The sequence below is a fragment of the Maniola jurtina genome, chromosome 8 (assembly GCF_905333055.1).
Source record: "Maniola jurtina chromosome 8, ilManJurt1.1, whole genome shotgun sequence".
Classification (NCBI taxonomy): Eukaryota; Metazoa; Arthropoda; class Insecta; order Lepidoptera; family Nymphalidae; genus Maniola; species Maniola jurtina.
In genome coordinates this window covers 10,628,116-10,642,907 of record NC_060036.1, presented here as the reverse complement: position 1 = coordinate 10,642,907, position 14,792 = coordinate 10,628,116, and the positions used below count along the sequence as shown (strand labels likewise).

General features: G+C 41.2%; 1 protein-coding gene across 1 annotated transcript in view; it reads left to right on the top strand.

Moving 5' to 3' along the window:
• Window positions 1-12,020, top strand: part of LOC123867893 (disintegrin and metalloproteinase domain-containing protein 10) — a 68,134-nt gene extending 56,114 nt beyond the window's left edge. The window contains exons 6-16 of the mRNA XM_045910205.1: window positions 6-171; window positions 462-629; window positions 813-984; window positions 1,365-1,576; window positions 1,994-2,228; window positions 3,315-3,432; window positions 4,057-4,226; window positions 4,694-4,956; window positions 5,685-5,917; window positions 6,300-6,472; window positions 6,920-12,020. Of these exons, the coding sequence (XP_045766161.1) occupies window positions 6-171; window positions 462-629; window positions 813-984; window positions 1,365-1,576; window positions 1,994-2,228; window positions 3,315-3,432; window positions 4,057-4,226; window positions 4,694-4,956; window positions 5,685-5,917; window positions 6,300-6,472; window positions 6,920-7,023 (2,014 nt within the window). The 3' untranslated portion in view covers window positions 7,024-12,020. The remainder of the gene's footprint in view (window positions 1-5; window positions 172-461; window positions 630-812; window positions 985-1,364; window positions 1,577-1,993; window positions 2,229-3,314; window positions 3,433-4,056; window positions 4,227-4,693; window positions 4,957-5,684; window positions 5,918-6,299; window positions 6,473-6,919) is intronic.
• The last annotated feature ends 2,772 nt before the right edge of the window (window positions 12,021-14,792 follow it).

Sequence of the window (14,792 nt, the reverse complement as noted above, 5' to 3'; positions counted from 1 at the left end):
TACAGGAATTGGGACTTCCATCATTACAACAAATATTCGCGCGCCGCGAACACGGGCGAACATTCGCGCGCTCGGCGAGCGGCGTCGGACGAAAAGATTAGAAATATGTGTTCACTCTACATACAGACTGATCCGCTAATATGGCGGCATATTAGGGAAGGTTTTCCTGACGTAAGTATTGCATTGTTTTTTTCAACACCAATGTTAAAATATAGTACTGTATCGTGTCTAAATCTAAAAACCCTGAGCTTAGATTAGTTACTACTTGATGCACCCTGGCTTGCCCAGAAAAGACTTACCTACTGTGGAATTCAGAAATCCTTTCTTAGCGAGGATCTCTGTTATTTAGAAAACCTATTTGCAAATTCTCAAACTTTTAAAGCCAGCGTTTTGACCTGAACGCGTGTACATAAAGGTATACAGTATGTACATAAATATACATTAAAAATTTATTGTTTTAGCACCGAGACCCGCACAAAAGAAGCGAGGTGGACGCCAAGACCCGCGAAGAGATCCTCTCGCTGATATCGCACCACGTGACCGCAGTCAACTACATCTACCGGTACACGAAATTCGACGGCCGCAAGAAGGAGCACCGGAACATACAGTTTGAAGTTCAAAGAATAAAGGTACTCTCGATAAAAGATAGCAGCCTCAGAACAGCTGATCTGTTTGGCGGCCGTTTTCTGCGAAAGTGACGTATGAATGTTACTCCTGTCAAAATAGATCTAAAAAACTCTCAATCCATCCTCAAATCGGACTAATAAATTTTACTTTGAAAGCACCTATAATACTTCCTTTTTTTTATTCAGATCGACGACGACTCCCTGTGCACGCCACATGTATTCGGAAGCGAAACGAACCAGTTCTGCTTGGAGAACATCGACGTGTCAAATTTTCTAAATCTCCACTCACTCGGCAACCACGAGGACTTCTGTCTTGCCTATGTGTTCACGTACAGGGACTTCACTGGAGGCACTCTGGGTATGACACTTTAACTTGGCATTTTGTTTATAGAAACAAAACGAGTGATAATTTTACATGAAAATTGTATTTATTTACAAATATGTTTGAATTGGATTTAGGACAATGTTTAATTTTCATCCATAGTTAAGCTAATTTGTCGCATAAAATAGTATGATGGTTATATTGAAAAACTAGAAGCGATGACTCTGTTAGAGCAATCTATAATGTAAAAAAATCCAGTACTGCAAATACTTGGAAATTGTAATTTTTAATTCATGTTGTAAAGCTATCTCTACTTTAATTCACTTATCTACTTTATTAACTTTACTTTTACTATTAAATATGTAAATACTCAGCTTACGTTTTTAAAGCTCGATATTAACAATCGACTATTTCAGGGCTAGCATGGGTGGCAAGCGCCAGTGGCGCCTCCGGTGGCATCTGCGAAAAGTACAAGACGTACACTGAGACAACTGGGGGCATGTACCAGAGCACCAAACGCTCGCTCAACACTGGCATCATCACCTTCGTCAATTACAACAGCAGAGTGCCGCCTAAAGTCAGCCAACTCACTCTGGCACATGAGATCGGACATAACTTTGGCTCTCCGGTAAGTTAAACATTACAATAAGACGTATAGATACAACTGGTGGCATGTACACACGGAAAAACTATTCGCTTGACAGAGCATACTAATGCGCGCGTATGTATAACACACAAAGATACGACGCGATGCTATCCGATATTAGATACACTCACACTTACTTACACTTAATCACACTTCTAGATAACCTTACCAGTCGTATAGGGTTGCAAATTTGGATAACATAGTTCTGATGGTCGAGTGGTAATAGTGTTGAAGTTCTTGAATTGCTTTTTTATTTTTTGACCCAGCGCGTAAGTCGTTATTTGCGATTTGGATTACGCGCCGAACGCCATCCACTTTTACTCTAAAATATGTGCAGGCGCGTGGTTTGGTGTGGAATCAACATTAATGTTACTTTGAATGATTGTATTCTTCTCTTAGCACGATTACCCATCGGAATGTCGCCCGGGAGGGCAAGAGGGCAACTACATAATGTTCGCGTCCGCAACGTCGGGCGACCGGCCCAACAACAGTCGCTTCTCCACCTGTTCCGTGGGCAACATCAGCGCGGTGCTGGACGCGGTGCGAGACGGCCGGAAACGAGACTGCCTTAAAGAGAACGCGGGTGCCTTTTGTGGGAACAAGATCGTTGAAGACGGCGAAGAGTGTGACTGTGGTAAGTTAAGAAGACTAAATCCTCCCCAGCATGACAGTCAATAGGAAAGTCATTCAGGAGATAGAGAAAGTACAAGCAACATTGGACAACAACAGTCGCTTCTCCACCTGTTCCGTGGGCAACATCGGCGCGGTGCTGGACGCGGTGCGAGACGGCCGGAAACGAGACTGCCTCAAAGAGAACGCGGGTGCCTTCTGTGGGAACAAGATCGTTGAAGACGGCGAAGAGTGTGACTGTGGTAAGTTAAGAAGACTAAATCCTCCCCAGCATGACAGTCAATAGGAAAGTCATTCAGGAGATAGAGAAAGTACAAGCAACATTGGACAACAACAGTCGCTTCTCCACCTGTTCCGTGGGCAACATCAGCGCGGTGCTGGACGCGGTGCGAGACGGCCGGAAACGAGACTGCCTCAAAGAGAACGCGGGTGCCTTCTGTGGGAACAAGATCGTTGAGGACGGCGAAGAGTGTGACTGTGGTAAGTTAAGAAGACTATATCCTCCCCAGCATGACAACCCATAGGAATGTCATTCAGGAGGTAGAGAAGGTACAAGCAACATCGGACAACAACAGTCGCTTCTCCACCTGTTCCGTGGGCAACATCAGCGCGGTGCTGGACGCGGTGCGAGACGGCCGGAAACGAGACTGCCTCAAAGAGAACGCGGGTGCCTTCTGTGGGAACAAGATCGTTGAGGACGGCGAAGAGTGTGACTGTGGTAAGTTAAGAAGACTATATCCTCCCCAGCATGACAACCCATAGGAATGTCATTCAGGAGGTAGAGAAGGTACAAGTAACATCAGACAACAACAGTCGCTTCTCCGCCCGTTCCGTGGGCTACATCAGCGAGATTAGCCCATAGACATGTCATCTGGGAGGTAGAAAATGCTTGGGTCTGCAACATTGAGTGGCCGGCCCGACAACAATGTTTTCGCATTAAATTCGAAAAATATCAAGTATCTATTTTGAAGCCGCATTTGCCAAAAATACATTAGTGAATGATTGAATTAATCTTATTTTTTTTTCGTTCAATCGTAAAACAAAGGCCTCTCAATTATATATTTTTACTAAGTAAAATTTCAAATGACAGGTTACAACGACAAGGAATGTAACGATCGTTGCTGCTACCCGAGGCAGCTGAGCAACTACGATGTAGAGAGAAACAGCTCAGCGAAAGGATGTCAGAGGAGAGCACATACACAATGCAGGTAATAATCCATACTAATATTATAAATGCTAGTGTGTCTGTCTGTCTGTCTATCTGTCTGCTACCTTTTCACGGCCCGATTCTGACGAAATTTGGTAAGGGTTAGCTTATATCCCGGGGACGGAGATAGGCTACTTTTTATCCCGGAAAATCAAAGAGTTCCCACGGGATTCCTAAAAACCCATCCGCTTAACTAATTTCTATGAAATTTGATACCGAGGTAGCTTGCGTCCCTGTAATAATTGACATAGACATTTTATATCGGAAAATCAAACAGTTCCCACGGGATCTTTCAAAACCTAAATCCACGCGGACGAAGTCGCGGGCATCCTCTATTAACTAAATAAATATGAGAATGCCTAAAGTCTTTCAATTCGCCAGAACGTCATAAAAGAAAGAAAGATGCTTACCACCTGGTGAGATTGCAGTCAAGGGCTATCTTGTATTTGAATATATTTTTTTTAAATTTTAAAAACAATGAAAAAAGGGCAGCATAAAGTCAATCGCTTCGGGCGTGCGTGACCCCACGGAATTCTATCTTTAACTAAAAACAGCTACTTTGCGTTGGTCATTTTAGTTCAGGAGTCACTGTTACAGGAATTGCATTTGATGATTGTTCTTTCAGTCCGTCGCAAGGTCCGTGCTGCAACGCCAATACGTGCGAGTTCGTGTCGGCAGTGACCAATCAGACGTGCCGAGAAGCCACCGAGTGCAGTCACGCCTCATTCTGCTCCGGCCGCTCTGCCGAGTGCCCCTCCCCGCGAGCCATGAACGACCACACCAAGTGCAATAATGGTGAGACACTTATATTTATGTACTATGCTCATTGCTCAGAATTTTTCACTAATATGTATACTTTTGCGTGATATAATTTTGTAATAGAATGGTTCTGATTTTATTATTTTACTACTGCAAAGTTTCGACTGTATATTCTTAGCGGCAAGAAGCCCGACTTCAATTTCAAACTATTCTGATACCTTTGATTAGTAGGTATGTCTATTTCTACCTTTATCGAAATAAATAAATTGCAGAGCAATCTTTTTGGTGCTGTTCTTCCTGTTAAAATGTGCGAGGAATGTTAAACTTAATTATTATAATATAATTCATTTCTTCTGCATTTTCCTTTTGGAAATAGCTTCAACAACTTACAATAGTTATTAAAACACCGGACTCTATTGACTGATAACGGACTGATATTGTGTCTAATATCTTGATTTTAAGCTGCATTTTACAAATAACTAATATGCATAATTTATTTCCAGGCACACAGCTATGCATCAAAGGTGAATGCAGTGGTTCCATATGTCTCGCGTGGAATATGAAAGAGTGCTTCCTATCCTCGTCACCCACTAAGATAGGCGACGGAGTTACGGCGGTTGTGAACCGAAGAGCACTGTGCCAATTGGCCTGCCAGACAGGGCCCGACCCTGAGTCCTGTAGGAGTACTGCAGAGTTTGCTCACCAAGTGGGCCTGCCAACTGGTGGTATCAGTTTAAGACCTGGATCCCCTTGTGATAACTTCCAGGTAATTGCTGTAATCCGGTTTTGAAATTGCTTTGTGTCATGTGTATTATGGCCTTGCCCACGACTCTTGGAACTCAGCTTGGAAGATCGATCAGCAAACCCAAGGCTAAGTGGAGGAATCTTGGGGAGGAAAAAGGAGGGAGCTTCTGACCAAGTGCAATCGAGGAATGTCGAATTTTTGCCAAGGATCACAAAAACGGTTGTAGCACCAATAGTATTGTATTGCATATTATATATATTTTCACGATAGTCGTTCAACGCCTGCATTTTTTTAAAAATCCTATTGTAATTTTTGCACGCGCTGCCAGCCTAGGTTAGGTTATGAACTTAAAACGTTGGTCTAATCGAGGGGTCCGGTTTTCGATACTGGGCACGGATCTCTAACTTTTGGCGCTACGTGCATTTTAAGCAGTTAAGTACCACTTACTTTAACGGTGAAGGAAAACGTCGTGAGAAAAACTGCATGCCTAAGGTTAAAATCTATACAGCTGACTTTAGCTTTGCTTAGACTTAAGTTTCAGTTAAAACGAGACAGATTTTTGCCAGCGGTATAATGCTGTCTCGTTTTAACAGTGTCTTAGTCTGAGCAAAGTCAAAGTGCGCTCTATAGATCTCACAGCCTAAGAGTTCCATAATGTTCTTAAATGTGTGTGAAGTTTGTCAATGAGAGGAGACCCGTGTTCAATAGGGAGCCGATGATGGGTCGATGATGATGATAATAATTTTCAGGGCTACTGTGATGTGTTCCTGAAATGCCGCGCAGTGGACGCCGAGGGTCCACTAGTGAGGCTGAAGAATCTGCTGCTGAACCGCGCGACGTTGCAGACAGTGCAAGCGTGGGTTACAGAGCAGTGGTGGGCCGTGCTGCTCGGCGGAGTGGCCCTCATCGTGTGCATGGGCGCCTTTGTCAAGTGCTGCGCTGTTCACACGCCCTCCTCCAATCCGAAGAGACCGCCTGCAAGGTAACGCTTTCATACTTGTATGGGTTTATTTCTGTGATTATTTGTTTCAACTGGATAATGTTTTATCCACAATTTTGTAAAAGGTGAGCTTTCATTCGATGATTAGACAAGATCTCTATTGGGTTTCTAGTTTCAACTTGAAAACGGTTCGCAACTTTGTAAAATGAAAACTTAACATAAAGAGAGATGACATAAAATTATCATGTCCTCCATCATTAATTAAATTGTTCCTTTACTGTATGTTTCCACTTCGTTCCCCCTTGTTTAGTCTTTATAGGAATCACTCTCTGAGTTTTTAAATAACTTTGAATGCATACGAAGACGGAAACAATGATTAGACATTGAACAATTTTGAAAAAAAAATTGAAAAATTGTGTGGCAGGCGATTGTCGGAGACGCTCCGTCGGCCGATGAACACGCTGCGGCGGATGCGCGGCGCGGCGGGCGAGGCGCGGCGCGCGGGCAGCGCCCAGCGCGCGCCGCGGCCCGGCCACCGCCGCGCGCGCCAGCACAAGGGGTATGCGCCGCCGCTCGCGTACGCCGCGAGGGACCTCGGTGAGTTTTATGTTGGAAACACGTGTGCGTGTATTCTATTATCCCTCGTTATGTTGAGAGCACCTTTTGTTGCTTTAATATTTTGTGTGTACAGTTCTAGCACTTTTATAAGTCGCATCGCCAAAATTCGTTTGCGCAGAAAAGCGCAACCTAACGCCGACTAAAACCGAATGTATACCAATGAAATACAGACCTTATTGCTAGACGTTAAGATTTTAACCACAATAACAACAAAGACTCGTGCTATCTCGCTTATAATTCGTACATAGCATGGCGCATAGGCAACAACCAATAGCGGAGAGACGTGCGCTATGAGTGGCTGAGATATTTTCGCGACTTTCTAAAATAAGATTTATGTGCAGATACATCGGCGTAACTTATAAAAGTTGTAGAACTGTATGTTGGAACATAGGAGTGGCTGATGGAAACTTGATCATTTTTGTACAGCGTCCGCACCGGCGGGACCAGCGGGCCCCAGCGCGCGGCGCGCGGAGCCGTACGCCAACGCGTACCCGCAGTCGTACGAGATGCGGCCCCCGCAGAAGGTCTGACAGTACGGCGCGGCGGGCGGGGTGGGGGGCGTGGGGGGCGCGGCGGGTGGCGCTGGGGAGGCGCAGCTGGAGCTGGTGGCGCTGGCGCCGGGCGTGCCGCTGCTGCTGGGCTACGTGTGCCGCGCGCCCGCCGAGCGGTCCACCGTCGCCTCGCAGACCACCATCACGCTGCACTCGCCCGACACGCTCGCCGTCGCGCACCACCCGCCCCAGGACCCCGACCAGCGGAACAAGTGAGCGACGGACGTTGTGCCACTGTGAACTTGTTGGACTCTGATAAAGAAGCCCAATTCATTTTGTGATCAGCCCTAAATAAGCCCCACTTATTTGTGACCGACCCGGGTTATTCTAAAGTTCACGCTCGCCCTTTCGCACCATGCGCCCCATGAGCGGCAGAACAAGTAAGCGTGGATATTGTGCCACTGTGAATGTATAGACTTGGTTAAAAAGCCTGAATAATTTGTGAGCAACCCCGTTATTCAATAACGCTTACGTGAATTTGGCGCACCAAGCGCCCTCTTAGCATGAGCCCGATAAGCGGAACAAGTAAGCGACAAACTTTGTGCGACTGTAAAGTTGTTGAACTCTGATACAAAAGCTCGAATAATTTGGGACTGGCCTTAATAAGCCTGATTAATCAGGCTCATTAAGGCTGTTAAGTTTGCGACCAACCCGAGTCATTCTATACAGTTCACGCGCATCACTCTCTATCTCCAAACCAGCATTATAAGGAAGCCAAAACCGCAATTTATTTAAAAACCGTATGAAATGTTAGCTCGCGACTCTTGTGCAAAAGCGGCTAAATGTGAGAAAAAGTTATAAATGAAGTAAATCCTCTAATCGATCAAAGCTGTCAGAACTCCTGTTTTTGGTAATGTCTACATGAACTTTTTCTAAAATTGAAAGGGTTAGGGCGTATGAGTGACTTGTTTGCATCAGAGTTTCGTTACTCCCGGATGACACGTGAGAGCCAGAATTCTTATAGGTTCGATTTGCTAGTTGTTGAAATTCATTGATCATCATGAATTCAAAAATATATTTGAAAACTAACGGTTTTTTACTTTGTACTAGTTTGAACTTGTGGCTCAACACCCACACTCTTTAAAGCTGTAGACATAGCGTGTCTTGAAAGATGTGCTACGAAAATGAAGCGATTCTATTCCTTATTTCACATACTTCCATGGATTGTATATTTGTAATGGAATGATGGTGGACGAAACGTTTATTTTAGCACAGTTAACCCATTCTATTATTGCGTCATCGCTGAACCAACAAGTTAGATCGTGATCTATGAATAGGTAATTAACTATTTGTTAGTATGAAAATATATTAGCATTACCTCTTAGAACATACCTACTCGGAACAGTTGGATCTGCTTCTGCATTGTCAGAAATCTGAATTGATACCAGATAAATTCATGCCATTTTAATCTAGACCTTCCCCTGTGTCCGTATTGCTCAAATAAAAACTTTCCCAATTTTCGTTCCATATTCAATATCTTACTTTCTCCTCCATTTTTTCATTATGACTGATTTAGAAAGAAAACCATAGATTTCTGGATACTAAGAAGTATCCAGAAAGTAGTCGGAAGTCTAGGGTGAGATCTATAGGCCGCACTCAGTCTTCGCTTAGACTTAAGACAGAGTTAAAACGAGACAGATATATATATCTCTAACATAAATCTGTCTCGTATTAACTCAATCTTAAGTCTAAGCAAAGTCGAAAGTGCGCTCTATAAATCTCACCCTGAGGCTCCCTCGATTTCTTTTCCAAAATAAGCGCGAAGTCAGAAATCGAGTAAAGCGAGCGCGATATTTTTCCGTGTTCAACCCTCCCTGCCAAAATAATACTTACCATAAAGCTTTCATGTCAAAATAACTCATGTACTCTCTGAAGAGATTGATATTATAATAGGTACTGAAATAACGACATTCCAAGACAACTAATACTGCCTGTGAGTTTAGCCCATGTTTGAGAGTATGCTTGCGTAATAAATCCAGGCTGTAGCCAGCAACAAGTAAAGTTACTGAATATCCGTACACATACATTTCTAAAAGTCGTGCAGTTAATACAATTATATTGCGACAACTTCTGTTTAAGTATACTTCATATTCTGAGGGATATTGATTTTTACTTTACTTTGTTTCAGGCTACGGCCCTGTAGAGTTTGATGGTGATGTCAACTTTATTGTTCATAAATCTTAAATTGGCTAAATTAGAAGTAGGTATTGCCAAGATTCTTTGTGATAAAGAACAGCTTTGTTCTTAGTCATACCAATTTAGATTTTGAACAATGAAGTTCATATCATTAATTAATTGAATGATAATAAACCCCATACAGGGCAGTGCTGTACAAGGCATAAAATCACTGCCTGACTTAGTGGGAATAGTTGAATGCTCATTTTTCAACATGCCAGTAAATATGTAACCTACAAACAATGTCTACCCTGGCTTCGAACTCAGGCACGCCACTGGTACCGGGGTATACTTGTATTCAGTGGCGTGCACAGGATTTGAGCCATGGAAGACATTGGTAAGGTATATTTTTACTGTTAGGTCATAATGAAGAATGAACGTTGAGCTACTTCTTTTAGAGTCATATTGCCCCTGAATATGAGGGGATAGAAGCACTCCTCATCCCCATAGAAACACTGCCTATCCCTGAATTCAGGGGTAGGCAGTGCTTCTATGGCCTGCACCCTGCTGTTTGAATTGGATTTAGTATTTTACCTTCCACAGGGCCCTTCCACAATAGTCGCGGTGCGACGTCGTTCTTGCGATGCGTGTTCAGTGTGATTCCCATGTAAATTCCTACGATGCGTTGTCGTACAATTTTATGATGCGACCGCGCACCGTAAGTATTGTGAAAAGGCTCATAGTTCAACATCGGCAATGAGACGGGCTTCGGCGCAAGTAGCTCAAGAGAAGTTCCGCGAGCCTAACCAAATGGTGTTCTATCAAATTAGCCATTATTTTTATACGAGATGAATAGAATAGGGCGTGAAGATCCACCAGTGACGCTCCGACCGGACATTTATGTATATTTTTGTATATAAATGACAAGTATATAAAGGCTACAATGTAAAAAATATCATGCAAATACTTACCTACTATAAACGTACCGATACTAGACTAATGTAAGGTTACTGCGTTATTTTACTGAATCTCCGTAAGTGTAATTTTTATATAATGTTATTTTAATGTAAAGTTATAATAACGTAAGCGGAACGTTGAGGTGCCATTATACCAATTTGTATTCCAAGTTTTGTTACTTCCTGTGTCTTTTATAATGTGATTTCATGAGTGATTGAAAAAATGTAAAGAAACCCGAGGGCTCAAATTGTTGACTAATACTTTTGTAAGGTTTTCACTCGATATCATTTGAAACTTCAAAGTTTATTATTATGAATGTTTGTCGTCGACGTTTTTCGTCGCGTTACAATTAATTAGTTACAATTTATTTAAAAAATAAAAATGAAAGCTTATATTAATTAGTCTTCCTTATGACAACTTAACGATAATTGTTTACTTTGATTTGTAGATAATGTAATGTGAAATTTGAACAGTATTGCCAAATGATCAAATGTTACTACTAGACTGAAAAATTTTCTCAACATTATTGTAATGAAATTTGCATTTCTAATTTATTCCGCTCGATGCGGTTATTTGGCTCAAATGTACTTTATTAAGTGTATGATAACACTGGAATTTATAGTCGAAATAGGGGCTTTTTTAGGGGGCCATTCAGATGACATGTGTCATATCAACCTTTACGCAATGCGTTATGTTGAATAATGACACATGTCATCTGAATGGTCCCCTAGAGAAGCCCCTATCTTGACTATGAATTTGAGTGTAAATGTATGATTTATAATTTAGCGAGGTGTACCACTTACGAGTAGCATATCAGAAATAACACTCACTAATGCATATAACATAAACTCAATCTGTTGTATAGTTCAGTTGAATTGATCTCTAAGTATTATTTTTTCAAATGTATTTCATAGTGTAACATTCGTCGTGCAAGCCAAAGAGCATGATGTATTTTTATGATTTCTATACATTAATGTTAAGAGTCAATCTTTTTAAGTGACGTCCACGGTATTACAATATTTCTTTACAGTGGGGCAACGCTTATCTCTGGCGAAGCCACCAATGTAGTAGGTTAAGGTATTTAAATTTTAAATATATAGGCACATTGCATCGGCAAGATACCTATCAACAAAATTGGGAATAAAACAATAGGTAGTGACTCAGTGATAAAATATAGAAGCCCAAACTTGTATATGGGACAAAAACAAGTACTAAATTACTTGTTTTTTGTTGCAGTAAAAAGAGACAGTGTTATATCGCTGACATAAATATGTCTCGTTTTAACGGAAACTTAAGTCTGAGCAAGGTCCGAGTACGGTCTATGGATCTCAGTCGATGAAGCTCGCCGATTCTCCTCCACTAAAGTTGCTCAACTGTATGTATTGTAAAACTGTGGTAATAGTTGAATGCCATTTTAATATGAATAAATTGTAATGCTCCTTTTATACATTGGCTCAACGCGCTCGGCGAATGTGTATAAGTTCCCTTGTTGTACTCGAACATTTGCTATGTGCGAACAGCGCTGGCTATTGCCGACTAGTGTCGGATTCGGTGCACACATCAAGGGATCAATCATTCGTTGAGCGCCATTCGCCAAACACGTTGGGCTAACGTGAAGTGGAGGCTTCAGTAATACACAAGTTCTTGTAATTTGTAATATAAATATTGTATATTTGTATGTAAACCACGAGGGTAATGTTTCCGTTGTAGCGTGACTCGACCAATCGTCTATTTGATGGTAAGTAACCATCGTGTAGTAATCAATGGCATTATGTCTTCTAAATGTAAGCTAGTTTACCTACAATAGAATATTTAAATGACAATGTGAATATTTTTAATTAAAAACATGAATGTTACAACATGTGATTTCAAAATAACAAAAAATACAATAAATTTTACATGAATATTATCTTTTATTTTTATAGCAACCTACATAGTACTTTTATTCCAGTTACTATTTAATACGGTATTGAATTGGATAGGTTGTGATTGAATTTAAATTAATCAAAATGCAGAATGATAAAGGGGATATCTATAGATATGCTTTGTCTATGCTCAGTCCGAGACAGATTTTTGTTATACTCTTACAAGTAAGAGTTAAGAAAAAAAAAAAGCACGCTCTATTATTATATATTACTTGTTTTAACGGTTGAAAAAATCATCGTGAGGAAACCTGCATTCCTGAATTCTTCATAATACTCTCAAAGGTGTGTGAAGTCTGCCAGCGTGGTATTCTGCCGTGTCCTTCATATTGAAGGGCAGTCTATTTCTTCTATTTGTTTTTATTTTCATATTCAGTACTGCCAAAATCCTTAGCAAAAAACATATTTCCAATGAAAATTTTCCTGAAAAATATTTTTTATCGTGTCAGAAAGCTCCTTGGGAGTCCATTTCTCGGAACTGTTATTTTGCAAGTGCGTTTTCAATATGAAGGACAGATAACGGCTAACCTTTCTCATTCTGAGAGGAGACCCGTGCTTCATTTGCTCACCGGCGCGCGGCGATGCTAGGTTGTTCATGATGGTGATGATGAGGTAATTTATATATTTAGAATGATTTAAATTCATCAGTAAATTGTAAATCTCTTTGTTTGAACTCAATAAGTGGAAATATTAATCCTTCAGGAGGATATTGAAGTTTTCCGGTTGGAGTTTAAAATTTAAGACGGATTTATTCGTTGACGTGGGTAAGGCGTAAGTATAAAATAAAAGAGACGACAGATATTTTTGAGTGCGTTTATATAATTCATATACCTATATACAAGTTACAAAAGTGTAAGCTTTATTGATTAGGTACTTAAATAATAATGTTCATCCAACATAAATATGTAGGTACAGTGGCAGGGTTGAGTCTACGCATGGGTAGCACCTAGTTGCATATTATTTGTGCCCAGGCGTTATATGTAAGGATGTATGTTTATTCGATAAGACGAAAGCGGGATAACCTGGAAGTGGTACCTAAATCTTTTAACACTACACCAGTCACCACTACTACTGTATAACATAGGTTTGCCTTTTACGGGCTTTTAGGTTGAAATCTATCAAAGCGCACTTTAACTTTGCTTAGACTAAAGTTAAAACGAGACAGATTTATGCCAGTTTTAACAGTAGGTAACTATCTTAAGTCTGAGCAAAGTCAAAGATCTATAGATCGCTCTATAGATCTCAATCTTACTCTATAAAGTTGACATCTACAGAGCGTACAGTACAAAACAGTACAGACACTTTTGTGTCAAGTGTCGGATACAAGTGGGTGGCTCTTTCAAAATCAATGGATACAAGCTACCAATGAATATTTGGTTTCTATATAACCAGTAACCAGTATGAAATCGGCCACTCCCTGCGCAGACGTAAACATTTTTTGTATCCAGTTACTTCCACTTGACACATAGGTACTCATTGCCGATCAAAAAGTGTTCGGTGTCGGTAATTGAAAACTAAAAGTCTGTGTCTGATTGAACACAGCAACAGTGGCGACTGTGTCCGGTTGCCGCAAAAGGACACAGCAACTGCGGTGTCCAGTGCGGTTTGCCGTGTCGGCAACAAAGGTCTACGTTTGCGCAGCGCCTACTTGGTTCGCAGATTTATGTGAGAGACTTTGTCTCGTTTGAACTGTGTCTTAAGACTGCTAAGCAAGTAGGTACGCTCTATCCTGAACTTTTGCTATGGTCACAGAAAAGGACTTGGCAAAAAGTTTTGTATAAGTACCTAAATCCAATAACATTTTAGGCCTTCTGGCAATTGACATATTTTTTGAGATTGATAAAACGTAGGTAATGTTATACTCGTTCTAAAGACTATATTTTGTTAACTAAACGAACAATAGGTACAATATATAATAAGGTAATCTAAGTTAGGCCCGATATCCACCTAAACGGAGAGGGAGGGATGTGTTTAGTCGACCATAATAGATGACTTGAAAAAATGATCACGTCATATTATAAAAATCTGATTAATTGACTATGCAAATCTTCTCTCCGCTCCGCTTAGGTGGATACCGAGCCTAATGCTTAGATCTTTAGAGCGTACTTTGACTTTGCTCACACTCCAGACCGATTAAACGAAACAGATTCTCTCTCATGAAATCATTAATCAAGTTTTAACTCTGTAGACTAGCTGAACAAAGTAAAAAAAATACGCTCTATAGGTCTCACCACCGTTTTAAGATTAAGAAATACCCTACAAGTTATATAAAATCGGTGGAACGAAAGTTCAATAAAAAAAATCTGCGTTAGTTTTTATATTCGCAGAAGAAAACAAAATATAACAAGACTGAAACTTTAACAAATTATAAGCAAGCTTATCAATATTAACTTTAAAGGCTGGAACACACAATGTTTGTCGGAAGGGTAGCTGCGGCGTGACGAAAACTTCGTCACTGCGTGTTGTAGTGACCGGAAACAACTTAAGCAATGCGCCGTAGTCGATTTTTATTAGTCGTAGTCTTTTTGGAAGTTGAAGTGGCAATGGGTAGAGCACATAGTTTGAAAAACCGATAGACGTTGGGGTCCCAAGTTACTAGGATGGCGACCTTGCACCGGAAAGCGCAGAGTTGGAAGACCCGCTAGGTGGGCAGATGACGTCAAACGAGTAGCAGGGAGCTGCTGGATTCAGGCGGCGCAAGACCGTGGTGTGTGGAAGGCCTACAACAGGCCTATATTAAGTGGACTTCTATCG